Raw genomic sequence first — 21,160 nt, 5'->3', positions numbered from 1 at the left:
TTTAACTCCAGGAAAAAATGCGCCACCTGCTACATATCCTAAAGGTGGACTTAGGCTGCATGTCCAAGGAAAACTCAGTAATGCTAGATGATGTTGGTATGTTGCATTTACTTGATTTTGAAAAGGCTGAGAATTCAGAACAAAATGAATATAAAAATGAACAAGATTTAGCCATTCAACAGGAACGTCAAGAATACCAAAAAGCTTTGACTATGTTATTGTCTGTTCCAAAGGATGAGAACAAGATAGTCTCTTCACCAAATGAATTTTTCCTGCCTGTCTATAAATCACAGGATTCAGAAGGGGTTATAATTCAACAGGTAAATGATGAAACGAATCTTGGAACTTCAGTTTGGGATGAAAAAAATGTAAGTATGTCAGACAGTTTACTAGACCAAGAAACTTCTGTGAATGTCATTGAAGGAGACAAAGACAATGAAAGAGTCGAGACTTCAAGTGAATTGTGTTGTTTTAGCACAGCACTCTCCCCGTCTGTTCAGTTATGCAGTGTCAACGATGGTAACCAGGACATGGAAGGACCAACTCTCAAAATCATGGAAATGAGCATTGAGGACCGATCTTTCGATGCTTGATCTTCATTAATAAATATCCCAAATGGCCAATAATTCAACATTCCTTTCACTTTTTTTTACTTTTTTTTACTTTTTTATATTAAGATTTGTTTGTTTTCTATGTTGTATAATAAATTACTGTACATTTAGCAGCTTGAAACAGCACACATGTATTATTTATCCCACAGTTTCTGTGGACCAAGAGTCTGAGCACAGCGTAGAGGGGTCCTGTGCCCTTGGTCTCACAAATCTATAATCCAGGTGTTGGCTTGGGCTGTGGTCTCATCTGGAGGCTGGACTGGGGGTAGATTCTGCTTCCACACTGTTTTCAGGTTGTTGGCATAATTTCTTTCCTTGTAACTTCAGGTTTGAGGGCTTTAGATTCTTGCCGGCTGCGGCCATTGGCCACCCTCAGCGACTAGAGGCTGCCTGCCATTCCCTGTTACTTGGCCCTCTCCATAGACAGCTCACAGCCTGGCTGCTTGCTTCTCTAAGGCTAATAGGAGAAAGAGAGAGACTGCTAGCAAGATGGAGTCTCATAAAACATAATCATAACATGATCACAGGAATGATTTCTATCACCTTTGCCATATTCTTTTGGTTAAAAGCAAGTCACAGGTCCTACCCCCACTTAAGAGGTAGGATACAAGGGTGTGAATGCCAGAAAGTGAGAACCACTGGGGTCTCCTTAGGATCTGTTGGCCACAATTTCTGAAGTTCCTTTATAGGGGAACATATTTTGCTCAGATATAAGTGGTTTTGTAGGCAGTGGGAAAGGGCCTGTGATCTGGAGTGGCTATTGGAACATTAAGCCTCGTCTACAGTATCTGTAATTTTCTTTCTTCTCACTCTCCTGCATTATCTAAAGTGTCAAGGCCTTTCTAGTTATCAGTGAGCTAGGATGGCCTGTCAGCTATCTGAAAAATCATCCCTTCTTGTGACGGAAAACGTTCTACCAGAACTAGTCTGATACCCTCCCCTTGCCCTTGTAGTTCATGAATGGGGTCCTTACTATTCCAGTGTGCCTCAGAAGACTCATCTTTACTTATGTCTTTTCAACCACTCACGATATTGTAACTAAATATTTGAGTGCCTGTTATATACGAAGTTTCGTGCCTAGGCACCGTGGGGGGTAAAAAGATGAAACAGAATAATGATGATAACCCAAGTGTTCTTCTAGAAACTTGGCAATTTCCTCCAAGTATTGCGTTCCTCAGGCTTTTATCATGCCTTGCCCACACAAGTGTTTCCCAGAAGGTGGTGCCTACCACTGGAGATTTAGAGCTGATTTCTGGTGGTAGATGGGTGACAGGTTCGTCTCATGTGTGGGAAGCTGTGTTCAGGATCCAGGCTTAGGGACTACCTGCAAAATATAATATGCAAGTACATGTCAGGTACTGCCAACTTTTTCCATCGATTTTCTCTCAAACACTGAAAATCATGATGCTCTGTTCTGTGAATAGCCAAAGCTAATATAACATGGTGGGGCTGGGTGCCCAAGCCAATTCTGCCCCAATATCTTGTGCCCCGAGTCACGCTGCTGCAGTCCTTCCTCGGCTCCACCTACCCTCTGCTCTCACCTCTGGAATTCTTACCTTACCCCCTAAACAACCCCTCCTTTCCCCACCCTGCAGTCCTCTTTCACCGGCTAAAATATCCCAGCAGTATTCTTGCCTCCCAGCCTGGGTCTCCCCATCAGTCATACTTCACCCCTCTGCTTGCTTCTTGGACTCCTCCTTTCAGGCCCCGGGGCTACTTTCTTTAGTCTCAGCCTCACTCTGCCACAAACCCCCCACGCCGCTATCCATGTAAGTACCTCAGATTCACTGCCCTGGTTCAGATTCTCCTCCCTGTGCTGAGGCTGCCGTCCTGTTCAAGGCCTTCTCAGTAACTACCTTCTTGCTGCTCGTCCACCCTTTGGGCCCCGCTTCAGACTACTGTTGCCTGCCCTGCTTTGACATGTCCCGTCTTCTCTACCATCCAACTCTGGGTACAGCTTTTTGTTTCTGGGGCCATGAGCCATCCTAACTTTTATACCTGTTAGGGTATCCTGTTGTTATCCTCAGGTTTTCCTGTAAAATTTAAGTTTAAAGAGATGAGTTGGTTTAAAAACACATTAAAAGTGGTTCTCAGATGGTAAAAGTTGTGTAAAGGTAGGAAGTGAATGGTAAGTTTAGGAAACACTGGCTTAGACCCGAAGCAGACGTTAATTTATATCTTTCCCTCTACTTCTCCCACAGCCCATCTGACTAGTAGCATCATGATGAGTGAGCCTTTTGAGCCAAACTGCTCAGGTTTGATCCTTATGAGCTGCGACTTTAAGCTGGTTACTGAGCTTCCTTCTGCTTTTCATTTGTTGGATGGGAGTACCTAATTATAGAGCCTTCATCGCAGGGCTGTAAGGAGTTAAATAGGTTGTATAAGAATTAAAGACTCACAGGCTGTTATTATTTTAAAACAGACCATGTCACTCCCTTCTTTAAAAAACAAAACAAATCTTTGAGAGTTTCCTCTTGCTAACAAGAAAACGTACAGACCCCTTTGAATTTTTCATAAAGTCATGTTTTCCTCCCAATTCATCTCTTGCCATGTTCTCCCAAGCATCCTAAGTGTCTGTCACATCTAATTATTTGTTCCCTAAACATACAGAGGTTTGTCCTCTCTCTCTATGCCTTTGCACTTGCTATCTGCTCCAAATATCATCTCCCCTCTACTGCCCTTGGGAGCCTTTGACAGCCCAGATTGAATGTAACACTGAAACCTTGAGTGATAGTTGCAACAAATGTACCCCCTGCTCTGGGTGAGATCTTTCGTACCTACCATACGAATTATAATATTGTTTACGAACGCACCTGGTCTCTGTCTAGACTATGGGCTTCTCAAAAGAAAGGACCTGTTTTCTCTTTGGATCCCCAAAGCATGAATGCATTTGTTCATGGAGGGAGATAGTTTGACCTTGAGGGGATGTTTAGCTCCAGACAAGGTTATAGGGAAAACAGGACAGATATTTTCTCCTCTCTTTATACTCAGAGTGCCAATTTCCCATAAAGAAGGAGCAATGTAGCAAATTGCTAAATTACATGAAAATTTCCTCATTTTCTCACTTTTAAAATGGTTTAAAATATAAATTAGCCTCTTCCTGAGAAGCCTTAAAAAGTTACATTTTTCCCCATGAAGCCAGTTAGAAAAGATCAGAATAGATTTTATGGGGCAAGATGACAATTTGCCAAGTGGATTAATTAGCTGTGTGGTTGCCAATGAATTACTTTATCCTGGGCCTTTGTTTAAAAAAGTTTGGATTAGATGATCCAAAGATTTCTCTTAGTTTTAATACGCCAAAGTTAGTCTTAGCTTAATTCTTAGGCTCTTTAGAAATTATAAGTGAAATAAATTACACCTAGAAGTGGAAATTCCTCTTCACCCTTCACATGCTAGTATAGTTCTGGAAAGCAGTCTGCTAAATTGATTCACATTTTGGTGATAGAATATGCCACCCAGCATGATACTTTCCCCAGAACTTTTAAAAGCAGCAGATGCCGCCGGTAATGGCATAGCCCCAAAAAGCAAATCTGTATGTTGAATTCCAAGGCCAGGAAGAAGATGCTTTTGAATTGGGATAAGAAAAGTTTTGCTCCGAAGCCAACCTTGTTGCCTTGAGAAGTGTCTTGTACCAACGTTCAGGTTTTGAGGCAAAAATGCCTAGCAGTGCTGGGTGCGAGTGTTCCATACCTTCCAAGATGTTAAAACCGGTGGGGTTGAGATGGGCCAAGATGGCAGAGTAGAAAGACCCTGAGCTCACCTTCTCTCATGGGCACACCAAAATTACAGCTATTTACAGAACAACCATGAAAAATACCAGAACCTACAAGAAAAGATCTACTACAACTAAAGAGTAGAAAGAATCACGAGATGGGTAGGAGGGGTGGAGTCAAGTCCCATATCCCCAGGTGCGCAACCCACAAATGGGAGAATAATTATAATTGCAGAGGTTCTCCCCAAGGAGCAAGGGGTCTGGACCCCACATCGGGCTCCCCAGCCCAGGATCCTGCACCAGGAAGATGAACCCCCAGAACGTTTGGCTTTGAAGGCCAGCAGGGCTTACTTGCAGGAGTCCTAAAGTCTCTAATTTAGTCCTAGAGTCCTAAATAGAGACACACACAAAATCTCACATGCTCCAGGACCCAGGGAAGAAGCAGTAATTTGAACGGACCCTGGGTCAGACACACCTGCTGCTCGGGAGAGTCTCCTGGAGAGGCAGGAGGCAACTGCAGCTCACCCTGGGGACACAGACACTGAAAGCAGCCATTGTGGGGAGCTTTTTCTACCACCTGGACACTGGTGCCAGCCAGCACCGTTTTGTCATCCTCCCTCTAGCTTATTAGCCTCAGGACACAAACCTGCCCCTGCCCGCCAGCCTGTAGGCACTTCAGGCCAAACAACTAGCTGGGCAGGGACACAGCCCCACCTACCAGCAGATAGGCTGCCTTAAGATCCCCTGAGCCCACAGCTGCCCCTGGACCCAGTCCTGCCCACCGGTGGGCCCAGGACCTGGCCACACACACCAGTGTAAAGGCAGTAGACCTGGAACCCCCAGGGACCCACAGCTAGAGACCACAGGACCAAGCTCCATCCACCAGTGGGCAGGAAACAGCACCAGAATCCCTGACCCCACCCACCACTGATCCTGCTCTAGCCTCAGGACCAGCCTCACCCACCAGTCACAGGACAGTTATAGCCCCACAGCCTCTGGACCCAGCCCACCTACCAGGAGGCCAGCACCTGCCCTGGGACCAGCTGAGACCTGGCCCTGCCCACTAGTAGCCCAAAACAAGCTTTGGGACACTCGAGACACCGTAGCCAGCTGTGTCAAGAAACGGGCCCACCCACCAGTGGTCAGCCACCAGCCCTGGGACCCCTGGGCCTGCAGCCAAACCTCAGAACATGACCCTGCTTGCCAGTAGACTGGTACTAGTCCCAGGACCAGGCTTCACCTACCAGTGGGTGGGCAACTGCCCTGGAGTTTCCTGGACCCGTCTTCTGCCCACCAGTGAGCCAACACTAGCCCTGGGGTCCCCTAAGGTTCTGCAGCCAGCTACCTCGTGACTCAGCCTGCCACCCAGTAGCTGGAAGCCTCTGCTCAAAGCAGGGCCTGGCAACCAACCAGACAAGGGTCCAACCAAGCCTATCAGAATGCCCACAGTAGTCAGTCTGCCACAACAGAATGACCCGCATGGGGGCACCTGTAGAGTATATAGATCTGGTGATGAGAGGGGCATGCACTACTAGGAGGCATAGGACATCTGCAACAAAAGGCCACCTGTCCAAAGTCGGGAAACATAACCAACCTACCAGATACACAAATATAAAAAGAGCAAGTTAGGCAAAATGACGCAACCGAGGAACATTAACAAATGAAGGAAAAGATAAAACCCCAGAAGAATTAAGTGAAGTAGAGATAGGCAATCTACCTGAGAAAGAATTCAGGGTAATGTTCATAAGGATGATCAAAGAACTTGGAAGAAGAATGGATGCACAGAGAAGTTAGAAGTTTTTTAAAAAGAATTAGAAAATATAAAGAACAACCAAACATAAATGAAAAATACAGTAACTGAAATGAAAAATACACTTGAAGGAATCAACAGTAGACCAAATATGGTATGGAGGACTGGATCAGTGAATTGGAAGACAGAGTAGTGGAAATAACTGATGCTGACAGAAGAAAGAATGAAATGAAATGAGAACAGTTTAATAAGAGACCTCTGGGACAACATCACATGCACTAAAATTCTCATTATAGGGGTCCCAGAAGGAGAAGAGAGAAAGGGGCATAGAACACATCTGAAGACATAATAGCTGAAAACTTCCCTAACCTGGGAAAGGAAACATACATTCAACTCCAGGAACCACAGAGTCCCAAACAGTATTAACCAAAAAGAAACACACCAAGGCAAATTGTAATTACAGCAGCAAAAATTAAAGGTAAAGAGAGAATATTAAAAGCATCAGGGGAAAAGCAGCAAGTTATTCAGTACACACAAGGGAACTCCCATAAGGCTATCATCAGTTGACTTTTCAGAAGAAACTATGCAGGCCAGAAGGAAGCGGCAGTGTATATTTAAAGTGATGAAAGGGAAAAACTTAACAACCAAGAATATCCTACCTGGCAAGGCTCTTGTTCAGATTTGATGGAGAGATCAAAAGTTTTACAGACAAGCAAAAGCTAAATGAAATCAGCATGATCAAACCAGCTTTACAAGAAATATTAAAGGGATTTCTCTAAGCAAAAACGAAAAGGCCACAACGAGAAACATGAAAATTATGGAAGCAAAAAACTCATTGGTAAAGGCAAACATACAGTAAAGGTAGTAAATCATCTACACACAAAGCTAGTAGGAAGGTTAAACAACGAAAGTAGTAAAATCATCTATAGTCACAAGCCACTGGGGATACACAAAACAATTAAATGTAAAGTATTATATCAAAAATGGTAACATGTGGGAAGGAGCATACAAATGCAGTGTTGTTAAAATGCATTTGAAATTGAGCACGGGGAGGGGAAAGGGTAAGCTGTGACAAAGCGAGAGAGAGGCATGGACATATATACACTACCAAACGTAAGGCAGATAGATAGCTAGTGGGAAGCAGCCACATAGCACAGGGAGATCAGCTCGGTGCTTTGTGACCACCTAGAGGGGTGGGATAGGGAGGGTGGCAGGGAGGGAGACGCAAGAGGGAAGAGATATGGGGATATATGTATATGTATAGCTGATTCACTTTGTTATAAAGCAGAAACTAACACACCATTGTAAAGCAATTATACTCCAATAAAGATGTTAAAAAAAAAAGAAATTGAGATCAGCAACTTAAAACAATCATATGTATACATAGATTGATACATATAAACCTCATGGTAACCACAAACCAAAAATTTATAATAGATATACACCCAAAAAAGAGGAAATAATCCAAACACAACACTAGAAATATTCAAATCACAAGAGAAGAGAACAAAAGAAGAAATGAACAAAAAAGAAACACAAAAACAACCCCAAAACAATTAACAAGATGGCAATAAAAACATATGTATCGATAATTCCTTTAACTGTCAATGGACTAAATGCTCCAATCAAAAGACATAGAGTGCCTGGATGGATACAAAAACAAGACCCATACATATGCTTCCTGCAGAGACTTACTTCAAATCTAAAGACACACACAGACTGAAAGTAAGGGGGTGGAAAAAGGTATTCCATGCAAATGGAAATCAAAAGAAAACCAGGTAGCAATACTTATATCAGACAAAATAGACTTTAAAACAAAGACTGTTAGAAGAGACAAAGACATTCCATAACAATCAAAGGATCAATACAAGAAGATATAACAATTGTAAATATATATGCACCCAACATAGGAGCACCTACATACATAAAGCAAGTATTAACAAACATAAAGGAAGAAATGGACAGTAACACAATACTAGTAGGGAACTTTAACAATCCACTTACATCAATTTTCACTTACATTGAAAATCAATAGGAAAACACTGGCCTTAACACATTAAACCAGACGGACATAATATATATAGAACATCCCATCCAAAAGCAGCAGAATACAGGGGACTTCCCTGGTGGTCCAGTGGTTAAGAATCCACCTTCCAATGCAAGGGACATGAGTTCGATCCCTGGTTGAAGAACTTAGATCCCACATGCTGCAGGACAACTAAGCCCACACGCTGCAGCTACTGAGCCTACGCACTCTAGAGCCCGTGCACCAAAACTAGACAGAAGCCCATGCACTGCAATGAAGAGACCACGCGCCACAATGAAAGGTCCCATGTGCCACAACTAAGACCCAATACAGCCTAAATAAATAAATATATTTTTTAAAAGCAGAATACACATTCTTTTCAAATGCACATGAAACATGCATCTCCAGGCTAGATCATATGCTAGGCCACAAAGCAAGCCTCAGTAAATTTAAGAAAATAGAAATCATATCAAGCATTTTTCCAACCATGATGCTATGAGACAGGAAATCAACTACAAAAAAAAATTGCAAAAATACAAACACATGGTGGCTAAACAATATGCTACTAAACAACCAACAGATCACTGAGGAAATCAAAAAATACCTGAAGACAAATGAAAACACAATGATCCAAAATCTATGTGACACAGCAAAAGCAGTTCAAAGAAGAAAGTTTAGAGCAATACAAACTTACTTCAGGAAACAAAAATATCAAATAAACAACCTAACCTTACACTGAAGGAGTAAGTCCTTCAGTGTAAAAGAAAAAGAAAAGCAAACAAAATCCAAAGTTAGTTGAAGGAAAGAAATCATAAAGATCAGAGCAGAAATAAATGAAAGAGAGACTAAAAAAAACAATAGAGAACATCAATGAAATGAAGAGCTGGTTCTTTGAAAAGAAAAACAAAATCAATAAACCTTTAACAAAGCTCAAGGGAAAAAAAGGAGAGCCCAATCAATAAAATTAGAAATGAAAAAGAAGTTACAACTGACACCAGAGAATTACAAAGACCATAAGAGGTTACTACAAACAACTATATGCCAATAAAATGCATAACCTAGAAGAAATGAACAAATTCCTAGAAATATACAATCTCCCAAGGCTGAACCAGGAACAAATAGAAAATTTGAACAGACCAATTACCAGTAATGAAATTGAATCAGTAATGAAAATAACTCTCAACAAACAAAAGTCCAGGACCAGACGGATTCACAAGTGAACTCTACCAAACACTTAGAGAAAAGCTAACACCTATCTTTCTCAAACTATTCCCAAAAAATTGCAGAAGAAGGAATGCTTCTGAATTCATTCTATGAGGCCAGCATTACCCTGATACCAAAAAGGACAAAGATAACAGACACACACAAAAAAATTACAGGCCAATATCACTGATGAACATAGATGCAAAAATCCTCAACAAAATACTGGCAAACTGAACCCAACATCATGTTAAAATGATCATACACCATGATCAAGTGGGATTTATCTCATGGATGTATGCTGGTTCAATATCCACAAATCTATCAATGTGATACACCACATTAACATACTGAAGAATAAAAATCGTATGATCATCGGGCTTCCCTGGTGACAGAGTGGTTAAGAATCCACCTGCCAATGCAGGAGACATGGGTTCAAGCCCTGGTCCGGTAAGATCCCACATGCCACAGAGCAACTAAGCCTGGGCGCCACAACTACTGAACCTGCACTCTAGAGCCTGCGAGCCCCAAATATGGAGCCTGCGTGCCACAACTACTGAAGCCTGTGCGCCTAGAGCCCATGCTCTGCAACAACACCGCAATGAGAAGCCCGTGCACCACAACGAAGAGTAGCCCCCGCTCACCACAACTAGAGAAAACCCGCACGCAGCAACGAAGACCCAACACAGCCAAAAAATAAATAAATAAATTTATTTTTAAAAAATCATATGATCATCTTGATAGATGCAGAAAAAGTTTTTGTCAAATTCAACATCTATTTATGATTTAAAAAAAAAACAACTCAACAGAGTATAAAGGGAACAACATACCTCAACCTAATAAAGACCATATATGACAAGGCCACAGCTAACATCATACCCAACGGGTATAGAAGGAACATACTGCAACATAATAAAGGCCATATATGATAAGCACACACCTAGCATCATGCTGAATGGTGAAAAGCTGAAAGCATTTCCTCTAAGACCAGGAACAAGACAAGGATGCCCACTTTGGCCACTTTTATTCAACATAGTATTGGAAGTTCTAGCTACAGGAATCAGATGAAAAAAAAAAAAAAGAAAGAAAGGAATCCAAATTGGAAAGGAAGAAGTAAAATTGTTACTGTTTGCAAAGGACATGATACTACGCATAGAAAACCCTAAAGACACCACCAAAAACCTACTAGAGCTCATCAATGAACTCATTAAAGTGGTAAGATACAAAACTAATATACAGAAATCTGCTTCATTTCTATACACTAACAATGAACTATTAGAAAGAGAAATTATGGAAATCACAATTGCAACCACATCAAAAAGAATAAAATGCCTAGCTAGGAATAAACCTACATAAAGAAGCAAAAGACCCATACTCCAAAAACTATAAGACACTGATGAAAGAAATTGAAGACAACACAAACAGATGGAAAGATATACTGTGTTCATGGATTGGAAGAATTAATATTGTTAAAACGACCATGCTACTCAAGGCAATCTACAGATTCAATGCAATCCCTATCAAAATACCAATGGTATTTTCCACAGAACTAGAACAAATAATTTTAAAATTTGTATGGAAACATAAAAGACCATAAACAGCCCAAAAATATCCTTAGAAAGAAGAACAGAGCTGGAGGAATCATGCTCCCTGACTTCAGACTACACTACAAAGCTGCAGTAATCAAAACAGTATGGTACTTAGGTATAAAATAAGCTACAAGGATATATTGTACAACACAGGAAATACAGCCAATATGTTATAATAACTATAAACAGCATAACCTTTAAAAATTGTTAATCACTATATAGTACAACCATAACTCATGTAATATTGTAGAGCAACTATACTTCAAAAAAAAATCTTTTTAACATAAATTGTATGGTACCGGCACAAAACAGATACATAGATCAATGGAACAGAATGGAGTGCCCAGAAATAAACCCACACACTTATAGTCAATTAATCTAAGACAAAGATGGCAACAATATATATTGGAAAAAAGACAGTCTCTTCAATAAATGGTGCTGGAAAAACTGGACAGCTACATGTGAAAGAATGAAATTAGAACATTTTATAATACTATATACAAAAATAAATTCAAAATGGATTAAAGACATAAATTTAAGACCCTGAACGATAAAACCCCTAGAAGAGAACATAGGCACAATATTCTTTGGCACAAATCGTAGCAATATTTTTTTGGATCTAACTCCTAAGGCAAAGGAAACAAGAGCAAAAAGAAACAAATAGCACCTAATTAAACTTAAAAGCTTTTGCACAGCAAAGGAAACCACCAAGAAAACAAAAAGTCAACCTACTGAATAGGAGAAAATATTTGCCAAAGACATGACTGATAAGGGGGTTAATATCCAAAATATATAAATAGCTCATATAACTCAACATCAAAAAACCAAACAACCTGACTAAAAAATGGGCAGAAGACCTGAATAGACATTTCTCCAAAGAAGATATTCAGATGGCCAACAGGCACATGAAAAGATGCTCAACACTGTTTATCATCTGAGAAATGCAAATCAAAACCACAATGAGATACCACCTCACATCTGTCAGAATGGCTATCATCAAAAAGACCACAAATAAGAAATGCTGGTGAGAATGTGGAGAAAAGGAAACCCTCCTACACTGTTGGTGGGAATGTACATTGGTGCAGCCACTGTGGAAAACAGTATGGAGGGTCCTCAAAAATTTAAAACAGAACTACCATATGACCCAGCAATTCCAGTGCTGGCTATATGCTGGAAGAAAATGAAACACTAGTTTGCAAAAATACAGGCACTCCAATGTTCATAGCAGCATTACTTACAATAGCCAAGTTATGGAAGAAACCTAAGTGTCCATCGACAGATGAATGGATAAAGAAGATGTGGTATATATACACAATGGAATACTACTCAGCCATAAAAAGAATGAAATTTTCCCATCTGCAACAACATGGATGGACTTGGAGGGTTTTGTGCTTAGTGAAATAAATCAGAGAAAGACCAATACTGTATAATATCACTTATATGTGGAATCAAAAATTACAACAAACTAGTGAATATAACAAAAAGGAAACAGAAACAGACATAGAGAACAAACTAGTGGTTACCAGTGGGGAGAGGGAAAGGGGAGGGGCAAAAGAGGTACAGGGGATTAAGAGGTACAAACTACTAGGTATAAAATAGATAAGTGGGGACTTCCCTGGTGGTGCAGTGGTTAAGAATCTGCCTGCCAATGCAGGGGACACAGGTTCGAGCCCTGGTCTGGGAAGATCTCACACGTCATGGAGCAACTAAGCTTCTGTGCCACAACTACTGAGCCTGTGCTCTAGAGCCCGCGAGCCACAACTACTGAAGCCTGCACACCTAGAGCCCACGCTCCACAACAGGAGAAGCCACGCAGTGAGAAGCCCGTGCACCACAATGAAGAATAGCTCCTGCTCACCACAACTAGAGAAAACCCACATGCAGCAATGAAGACCCAATGCAGCCAAATAAATAAATAAATAATTTTAAAAATAAATAAAAGGGGCTTCTCTGGTGGCGCAGTGGTTGGGAGTCCGCCTGCCGATGCAAGGGACACGGGTTCGTGCCCCGGCCCAGGAGGATCCCACATGCCACGGAGCAGCTGGTTCCATGGGCCATGGCCGCTGAGCCTGCGCGTCCAGAGCCTGTGCTCTGCAGCGGGAGGGGCCACAACAGTGAGAGGCCCACGTACTGCAAAAAAAAAAAAATTAAATAAATAAAGATAAAAATAAGTAAAAAAATTAAATAGATAAGCAATAAGGATATATTGTACAGCACAGAGAATATAGCCAGTATTTTCTAATAACTACAAATGGTGTATAACCTTTAAGAATTGTGAATCACTGTGTTGTACACCTGAAACATACAATATTGTAAGTCAAGTATACCTCAATTTAAAACACTAAAATTAAAAAAAAATATTTTAAAAAGGTGAGTTGACCTTCATTTTACCTGCAAGGAAGTTTAAACTCTTTTATTAGTTTTCTATTGCTGCTCTAACAAGTTTCACAAACGTAGTGGCTTGAAATAAAACCCCCATATTTACCAACTTACAGTTCTGGAAGCCAGAAGTCACGAAATCAAGATGTTGCCAGGGCTGCATTCTTGGAGGCTCTAGGGGAGAATGTTCCTTTTCCAGTTTTTAGAGGCTGCCTGCATTTCTTCACTTGTGGCCCCTTCCTCCATCATCAAGCCCAGCCATTTAGCATCCTTAAATCTCTCTCACCTCTGCTTCCATCATCACATCTCTGCTGAATGTGACCCTCCTGCCTCCCTTGTAGAAAGAAAGACCCTGTGGTTACTTTGGGCCCACATGGATAATCCAGGACAATCTCATCTCAAGAACCCTGATTTAATCACATCTGCAGAGTCCCTTTTGCCATGTAAGATAACATTCACAACTTCAGGGGAATAGAACATGGACATCTTTGGGGGCCCATCAGTCTACCACAATTGTAAATATCATTAACCTAATAAAACTTGCCTAAATAAACCTTAGTGCCTATTAATTGTAGCCTGGCTATGTAATGAATCCCAAGTTGTGGTCTATATTGAACATCTACGGCTTTTTAATAACTAAAGCAGTAGTTCTCCCACTTTAATATATATCAGAATCATCTGGAGACCTTGTTAAGGCAGATTTCTGGGTCCCATGCCCATAGCTTCTGATTCAGAATTTTCAGACCTGGGATGTACTTCAAGAATCTGCATTCTAACAAGTTTCCAATGTTGCTGGTCCAGAAACAACCCCACTAATAAATGAAGTGGACATTCAACCAATAACAATAAGTTTCACGACAGGGATGATAGTGTGAGGAGCTCTGCCAACCTGCTGGGAAGTACATAAATATTTTTTCTTCAAATATATTAATTGTTCCACAAATGTCCTGATTAATGAAGTTGGCTGTTTTGATAAGATGCATTCTAACTCGTAAGTGATTGATGATGGTGGAGATGTGTGACGACAGACTGACAACTACTAAAAGAAACATCTATTGTCTGGAACATAATTTAAAATAACCCACTGGGGAAATGGGACTAATTATATGCCTCTTTGCGATCAGATCTAAAATTATAAAACAAAACAAACAAACAAAAAAAGCTTTAATTGAACTATTCACACACAAATCATATCTTGCTTCAATATTTATTTTTATGGCAAAAATAGACTATAATATATTCATTTCACATATATTACATTCATTCAAACTTTTTTGCCCATTAAATGTACACACTTTTATAAACCAATGACAGTTTAGAAGATTTAAGCTCTTCTGATTATACATTTTTACATTATTGATCATCAGACAGTAGCACATAAAATTGCTTTTTAAACTAGAAAATACTAAAGAACTATGTATACAACCTGATTTCAAAAAGGTAGAATTCCCAGTGCATTGTTTGAATTATAGGGCAACTTTCTGAGGAAATGTATTTCATAAACATTTTCTCCAAATTTTTAAGTTTCTTAGGACTATTAAGTCATATTTACTGTTGGAATTTTTATTTAAATAGACTTGTTATCTAGATATTCATTTTTAAACTATGCTTTGCTAGCATAGGGTAGGGCTTGGATTGCTTCAGTTTTTAACAAAGAAATATACAACAAATTTATGTTCTGTTGCAGTGTAATTCTTCATCTGAACTAAATAGCATCATTAGAATTCAAAATATCTCCCTCTTTTAAGCACAAAAGAGTGAAACATTAAGGTGTTTTTATAGGAAAATATTTAACATTTGCATGATAAAAACTAAGTGTTTTATATTTTAATATAAAAAATTACTTGAGAATACAGTAAAAAGCAAAAATATATTCTAATGGCCCAATGCCAATCTTTTGAGTAAGGTTTACTGTGCAACCAAGTTTTCTTAAGGCTTAATATTTCTAAAAATATTTTTATCTTCCTCATTTTCAATGTGTTGTTTAGAAACTGAATACACTGATAATTGTGTAATAGCTCAATTCTACAACAAGAAATTAAGCTGCTTACTTTTAATATAGAAATGAAAAAAAATCTAATATGGAGAGTCTAAACTGATACTAACAGAAAATCTTCAAAAACATTAAGAATCATCCCTGTACAATAACTACTTCAACTCCTCTATTGGGTCACAAAACCAAACTATGCAAATAAAACCCACTAGAGCACTACTAATCTAAAAGGTGTCACAAATTATAGCATTTTTTCCTTCTGTTTTTTTATTTCACCTTTTTGTTTTGTGGGCTTAAGATTTTGTATTACTTTTAATCTTGTTTTTATTAAATCTGTCTGGAAATAAGTTTGTCACCTCTGGAGAATATTTACTTTTTAGATAAGGTTATTTGTTAGACTGAACCAGTGTGGTATTATTCCAGTAAAACTACAAAACCATTAGATCCTTTTAGGACACTTAACTCTAAGATTAAATTACATTTCAATAAATATTACTATAAAGTAAGTAACAAAAGATTTGTCTCATTCAATGGTCCATTACTTTCATGTGATTTCTAATAAATTTCTGGAAAAAAATGTTTGGACAGTCTCACCATTTATGATAGCAGTCTGACCTGCGATACTTGCACTCTTATGAAAAATGAGTAATTGAACTTGTATTTCCCATTTACTTGTTCAGTTTTCCTCAGCTGATAAACGAGCAGGTGGAAGTGAAAAGCCAGTTACCATTAAATCTGTACTAGTCTCATCAACTTACCCCCAAAAATGAGGATCGACAGGTTCATGTTCCGGATAACCCAGATAATCCAAGCTTCTGAATTTCTTTGGTAGCACAGACCTGTTCCTAAGAGTGAATACTGTACAGCTTTTCTTCACCAAGCTTTTAGAGCGTGAATTTAAACTACACAGGAGCACTTAAAATGTCGGTAGTGACAACCAAAATTAAGTACTTGTCTTCATACACAGTTTAAAAACCCCCTACCAGTTCAGTTTAAAATTGCAGATTTATTACACTGGAATCATGTACTGCTATAGCCAGTATGGGTACACTATATTATAGATTCAAAGCCAAAGCATCTTCGAGATTTTAAATGGTCCTTTTATATGACACACCACAGTCATATTTAATGGAAGGAATAATGATCAAAATATCTACCTAATAAGTAATTTTCAAAAATTTGGAACAGTGGGTTAGCCAAACTGTTAGTTCTACAGGTAGTTCAAACAATTACTCCTTTCTTATCACTCATTTATACTTATTTATAATATTAAAGGATAATTTAAAATAAGTATATGGTTACTACCTTTCTTAACCCAGCAACATATTGGACAAAGTTCAGATTTACTCTAGTTTTTTAAAACTAAGTAGTTTCATTTAAACATTTTTGGAAATATGATGTGCAGCCAGGCCCTAATCATATACATGTGACCTAGAGATACTCTTTACATGGGAATATTTGCCTTGGAACTGCTGCTTCCTCAGCTGGGTGCTGCAGACCTTATACTTCCTTCTTGATCCATCTTCTACTTCCCATTTCAGGCCAGTGACAATCCAAAGGTAGATACGTAAACGGAAACAGGAAAGGTACGGGGAGGCATTGCCAATTCATCCTCCTTCACCCCGCCCCGCCTCACAGGCAGTCTCAGAGGCAGCATCCCTGCTCATCTTCATCATATATCCCATGCTGTTCCTTACTCTTCATGTGCCACTCAAGTTTCTGAGGCAAATGATGGGGCGTTAACGTTATGTGGAATTCTCTCATGGAACACTGGATCAATCTGACTCCAGTTGCTTGCTGAGGCCCTGTCCCCACTGCCCAGCAGACCCAGAGAGAATGCTTTGTGCTCTCACCAGCAGGGTGCAGTAGGGAGGAAAGCTGCTGTGTATTTTTCTTAGAGTACGGACGACGGGGAGGTGACCACCACTGTCTACCTTCCAGAGCCCCTGTGGTTTAAATAAGCTTTGGGAGGGCAAACCAAGAAAGTTGATACTGACTTATAGCAACATTTCCCCTTGTAAACAATACTCTCAATAATTTAACATATATCTGAGCTTTTAGAGCATTAATTCTTATTTGGGAACTACCTGAACTATATAGAAAACTATGCCACTTTAACAACCCAAGGACCCCTTCAAATGTGTTCTGAAATCCTCTATCCACCCACCCCTAACACATGCAAACCTTAAACAACCAGACTTCCTGATTTTTCCTCATTTTGTATAAGTAATTATAGCTACTTAGGGTAAATGGAGCCCTTATCTCAGGAATTTGAAAAATTCATGTTCTTTCGAGAATTGTTTTCCCAGGCAAATTCCTAAAGTATCTATTCCTCTATTTTTGAAATGTCTATCCCTCAGTTCAAAAAAAGAGCGCCCTCCAATTTAGATTATTTTAATAAACTTTAAACTGGAAAGAGATGGTTTAGCTTATTCCACATGAAATCTTGATGGAAAGCAAATTCCCTAAATTTACATCTAAAAGAATTCCTTTAAAATGTCTGATTTTTTAAATGATTTACAATAAACAGTAATTCTTTATATTTTAATACATGTAAAGTTTCATATTATGTATAATATGGACATTTATATTTTCTTAATGTTGTGAACATTAACTTATCAACCCATTTAACCCATTATCTTTCTGGGAATTTCTAAGGAAGCACAGCTTCTGTTTTAATCCTGCCAAAATGTTTTAAAGGCTAAATTCTAGGGTTTTCTGAATATTTCACAGTAGATGTTCCAGAAGAATATATGTAATAATGATTGCAATTAACATTTCAAATCATACTCTAAAATGAATACTTCCTGTGTTCAAACTACCAACTAGAGTATTTTATCAAAAGAGTCCACTAATCAGGAAAACTGATGCCAGAGATGCCAACAATGATCAGTGGAAAACACTGGTTTATAACCTACTTTTTGTGAAAATGTATATTTGGGTAATGTTGATATGAAATTAAGAATATCAACGAACTAAAAGACACTAAAATACTGAAGCACTGTGTAAGTCTGGCAGACAGAACATCCTCAACTCAGACATAGTTGAGCCTATGGAAACCTCATTGTTCTACAGTTTGCTCTTGAAAATCACATTACTTCAAAGTCTAGTAATGTAGATTTATTTTTATTCAGAAATACTTTCATATTCACTAACTGTTAATTAAAAGTTTAAAAATTCAAAAGGGACACAAAAAAATTACATGGGTCTTAAAGCTATGACAAACATGCAAGTTTTAAGAGTGACATTTACACAGTGTAATTTAGCCCTCATAAGTAATTTTCTTATAATCAAATTATTACAACAGGAACACAAACATACCATATATTACTCTTTAGATTTTGTTTTACAGTATGTTCTTGTCAATGGGACACTTCAAAATGTTTAAACCTGACAGAAAAGCATTTTTTAAAAAACGTACCATAGAAGAAAAAAAGCATCAGAAGTACTCTACATGGTGTGGAGATGGGAAATATTACAATAAAAAACTCTTATTCCATTCTCCTGAGGAGCTCTTCCTGAATATTTGCACTTGGGTCTATTGTTCTTTAAACAATTCTAGATTTAAGATCAATTCTTTGTTCCCAAGTGAGAAACATGCCCACTTTCAATATTCATTTTCATCAATACCGTCTGAATTTTCCTCTCAGGTGGTTGGTTTCTGGGTCAGAGTTCGGCAGATACACACACTGTATAAAGGAAATCCTGATTTACAGCTAATGACACACACTTAGCGGTGACAATAATGAGTTAAACTGCTTTAGGAGTTAACACGGGAATCAGAACTATCCCTAGGATATTGTAATTTGGGGAAATAATCCTGGATTTGACATTTCAGAAACTCTATGTTGTGGAGACGCAGCCTCAAGAAGGAAGAAAGAGATGGCTGCTCAGCTAAACGGACCAGTTCGTCCTTCCTTACCTCTTCAGCTCCCATGTGACCAGGCCATGCCAGCCTGGCCTGGTCCTGCCCCCTGGGATGCGCCTACATGGGACTGGGGGGAGCAGAGCTAAAGTTGACCTCAGGTGTGAAGTTAAAGGATTAAGGAGCCAAAGTTCCGGTACATCTTGAACACCACAGTCATCTCTGGGGGCCCCGCAAGTCTGGGCCGTGGTTTTGGGAGATGAGGTAAGACTATTACTAACACTTCCCTTCTTTCAACAAAAAGAAAATAAAGCCTCTTCAAGGCTTCTTTTTTTTTCCGGTACGTGGGCCTCTCACTGTTGCGGCCTCTCCCGCTGCGGAGCACAGGCTCCGGATGCGCAGGCTCAGCGGCCATGGCTCACAGGCCCAGCCGCTCCGCGGCATGTGGGATCTTCCCGGACCGGGGCACGAACCTGTGTCCCCTGCATCGGCAGGAGGACTCTCAACCACTGCACCACCAGGGAAGCCCCAAGGCTTCTTTTAATCATCACATAAACCTGATTTGTCAAAAAAAAGAAGAGAGGTGCAGGTGGAAGAACTTCAAGGAAACAGAGCGAGTCACTGCCAGTGATGGGCCCTGAATTTCCTGGGGATACCTTCCTCGGGAGGTCAGCCCCCAGACTCTTCCCAAGCCCCCCACTCTCCATGCCAGCATCTCAGTCTGAGTATATAACACTGCATTTTCTGTAAAGACAAAGGCAGCTTGCATTTACCATCTTGCATGTACACTGCACTTACTCTTGTCCTAGTCATCCTACATACTCATTCCTGATCTCTTCCAAAACACTTTCAATATGTCCGTGGTTACTGTTTCACCTATAAAGCAACACATATATTAAAAACTCAGATTTATTGTTTTCAACAACAAAAAGTGCTTAAAACCATCTTATGCAACTGTTTTTCACTTCATTTTCAACCAATAAAATCAAACTCATTTGGGTTTATGAATAATACTGAAAAAAATAGTGAATCTGATTATTTTCATACATTTTAAATAATGTGCCTTCATTCCCAACTTTAACGTACATTAACTGACTCATCTCAGTACCTTAATGAGCTGAACTCTTGTTTAGAAAATACAGAAGGTACAAATATATAGAATTTTTAGGATAAAAAATTTTCTGAATATAAAAATGTTTTCTATGTTTCAAAATAACACTTTTAGATTCTTCTTGTAGCTTGGGGTTTGGTAACTACATTGTTAAGTACCCAAGATTTTTTTAAAATAACAAAAGATAATAACATAGTTTTAAATACAAAGTTATATAGGAACTACTCACATCTGTGGATCATCCCCATGGAAAGTTGTTTCTTAATAAGAAAACCCCAAATATTTTAGTCATAAAATAAAATTCCATTATCAAAAACTAGTTTAAGATAGAAACCTATACGCCTTAGTGATTGCCAGAATTGCCCAGCGTAGCTTCAGCGAAATAGAGAATTATCTAGAAAATACAATCTCCAAATGTGTGCAAGCACTGCAAATCGGACAGATCAGAGCAGGGCAACGCCCTCAGAACCAAGTCCTTCCTCTTCGGCATCTTTCCCAGGTTAAACCCCCTCTTCAGCCTTGTGCTCTGCATACTTCCTTCCATGTGCCACCATGCATCCCGTCACTTACGTCCTGATGTAGCATTCCGCGTGCACCGAGTGGAGGAGAGAGCATGAGTTCGGCAAGCACTTTTTTTTTCCGCTGTAAACGCTTCACATGATCGGGTCCCCGTAGGAAGTTGTGGGAGCTTATATGAGCCTTGAGCTTTTCAGGAACTGAATGAGAACTCGGTATACGAAAGTGTACTGGCAGAGGGTCTGCACCATCATCATTCTCTGTTGCCTCAGCATGTCCAGCACCCGTGGGATGTCCAGCACCTAGATTGAGAGAAGCAGTGATGAGGGTAATGCACACCCTGAGGGGGGGAGCGAGCGTCCTAGCAGAAATGTGGCTTCAATCAGAGCATTAGCATCTTCAATAGAG

At 39.6% G+C, this 21,160-nt stretch overlaps 2 protein-coding genes across 4 annotated transcripts in view; one reads left to right on the top strand and one right to left on the bottom strand.

Moving 5' to 3' along the window:
* Window positions 1-988, top strand: part of SPATA7 (spermatogenesis associated 7) — a 34,854-nt gene extending 33,866 nt beyond the window's left edge. The window contains exon 11 of the mRNA XM_079905860.1: window positions 12-988. Coding sequence (XP_079761986.1) covers window positions 12-593 — 582 coding nt within the window. The 3' untranslated portion in view covers window positions 594-988. The remainder of the gene's footprint in view (window positions 1-11) is intronic.
* Window positions 989-14,137: 13,149 nt separating this feature from the next.
* PTPN21 (protein tyrosine phosphatase non-receptor type 21) overlaps window positions 14,138-21,160 on the bottom strand; it is a 71,873-nt gene continuing 64,850 nt past the window's right edge. For 2 of the 3 annotated variants that reach the window (XM_079913956.1, XM_079913957.1), the window contains exon 19: window positions 14,138-21,054. In XM_079913956.1, coding sequence (XP_079770082.1) covers window positions 20,926-21,054 — 129 coding nt within the window. In that variant the 3' untranslated portion in view covers window positions 14,138-20,925. The remainder of the gene's footprint in view (window positions 21,055-21,160) is intronic. The other variant, XR_013827215.1, reaches the window with a different exon arrangement.

The sequence above is a fragment of the Stenella coeruleoalba genome, assembly GCF_951394435.1.
Source record: "Stenella coeruleoalba genome assembly, chromosome: 2".
Lineage (NCBI taxonomy): Eukaryota > Metazoa > Chordata > Mammalia > Artiodactyla > Delphinidae > Stenella > Stenella coeruleoalba.
The sequence above is the reverse complement of the archived record's forward strand: the minus strand, read 5'-3'. Positions and strand labels throughout refer to the sequence as shown.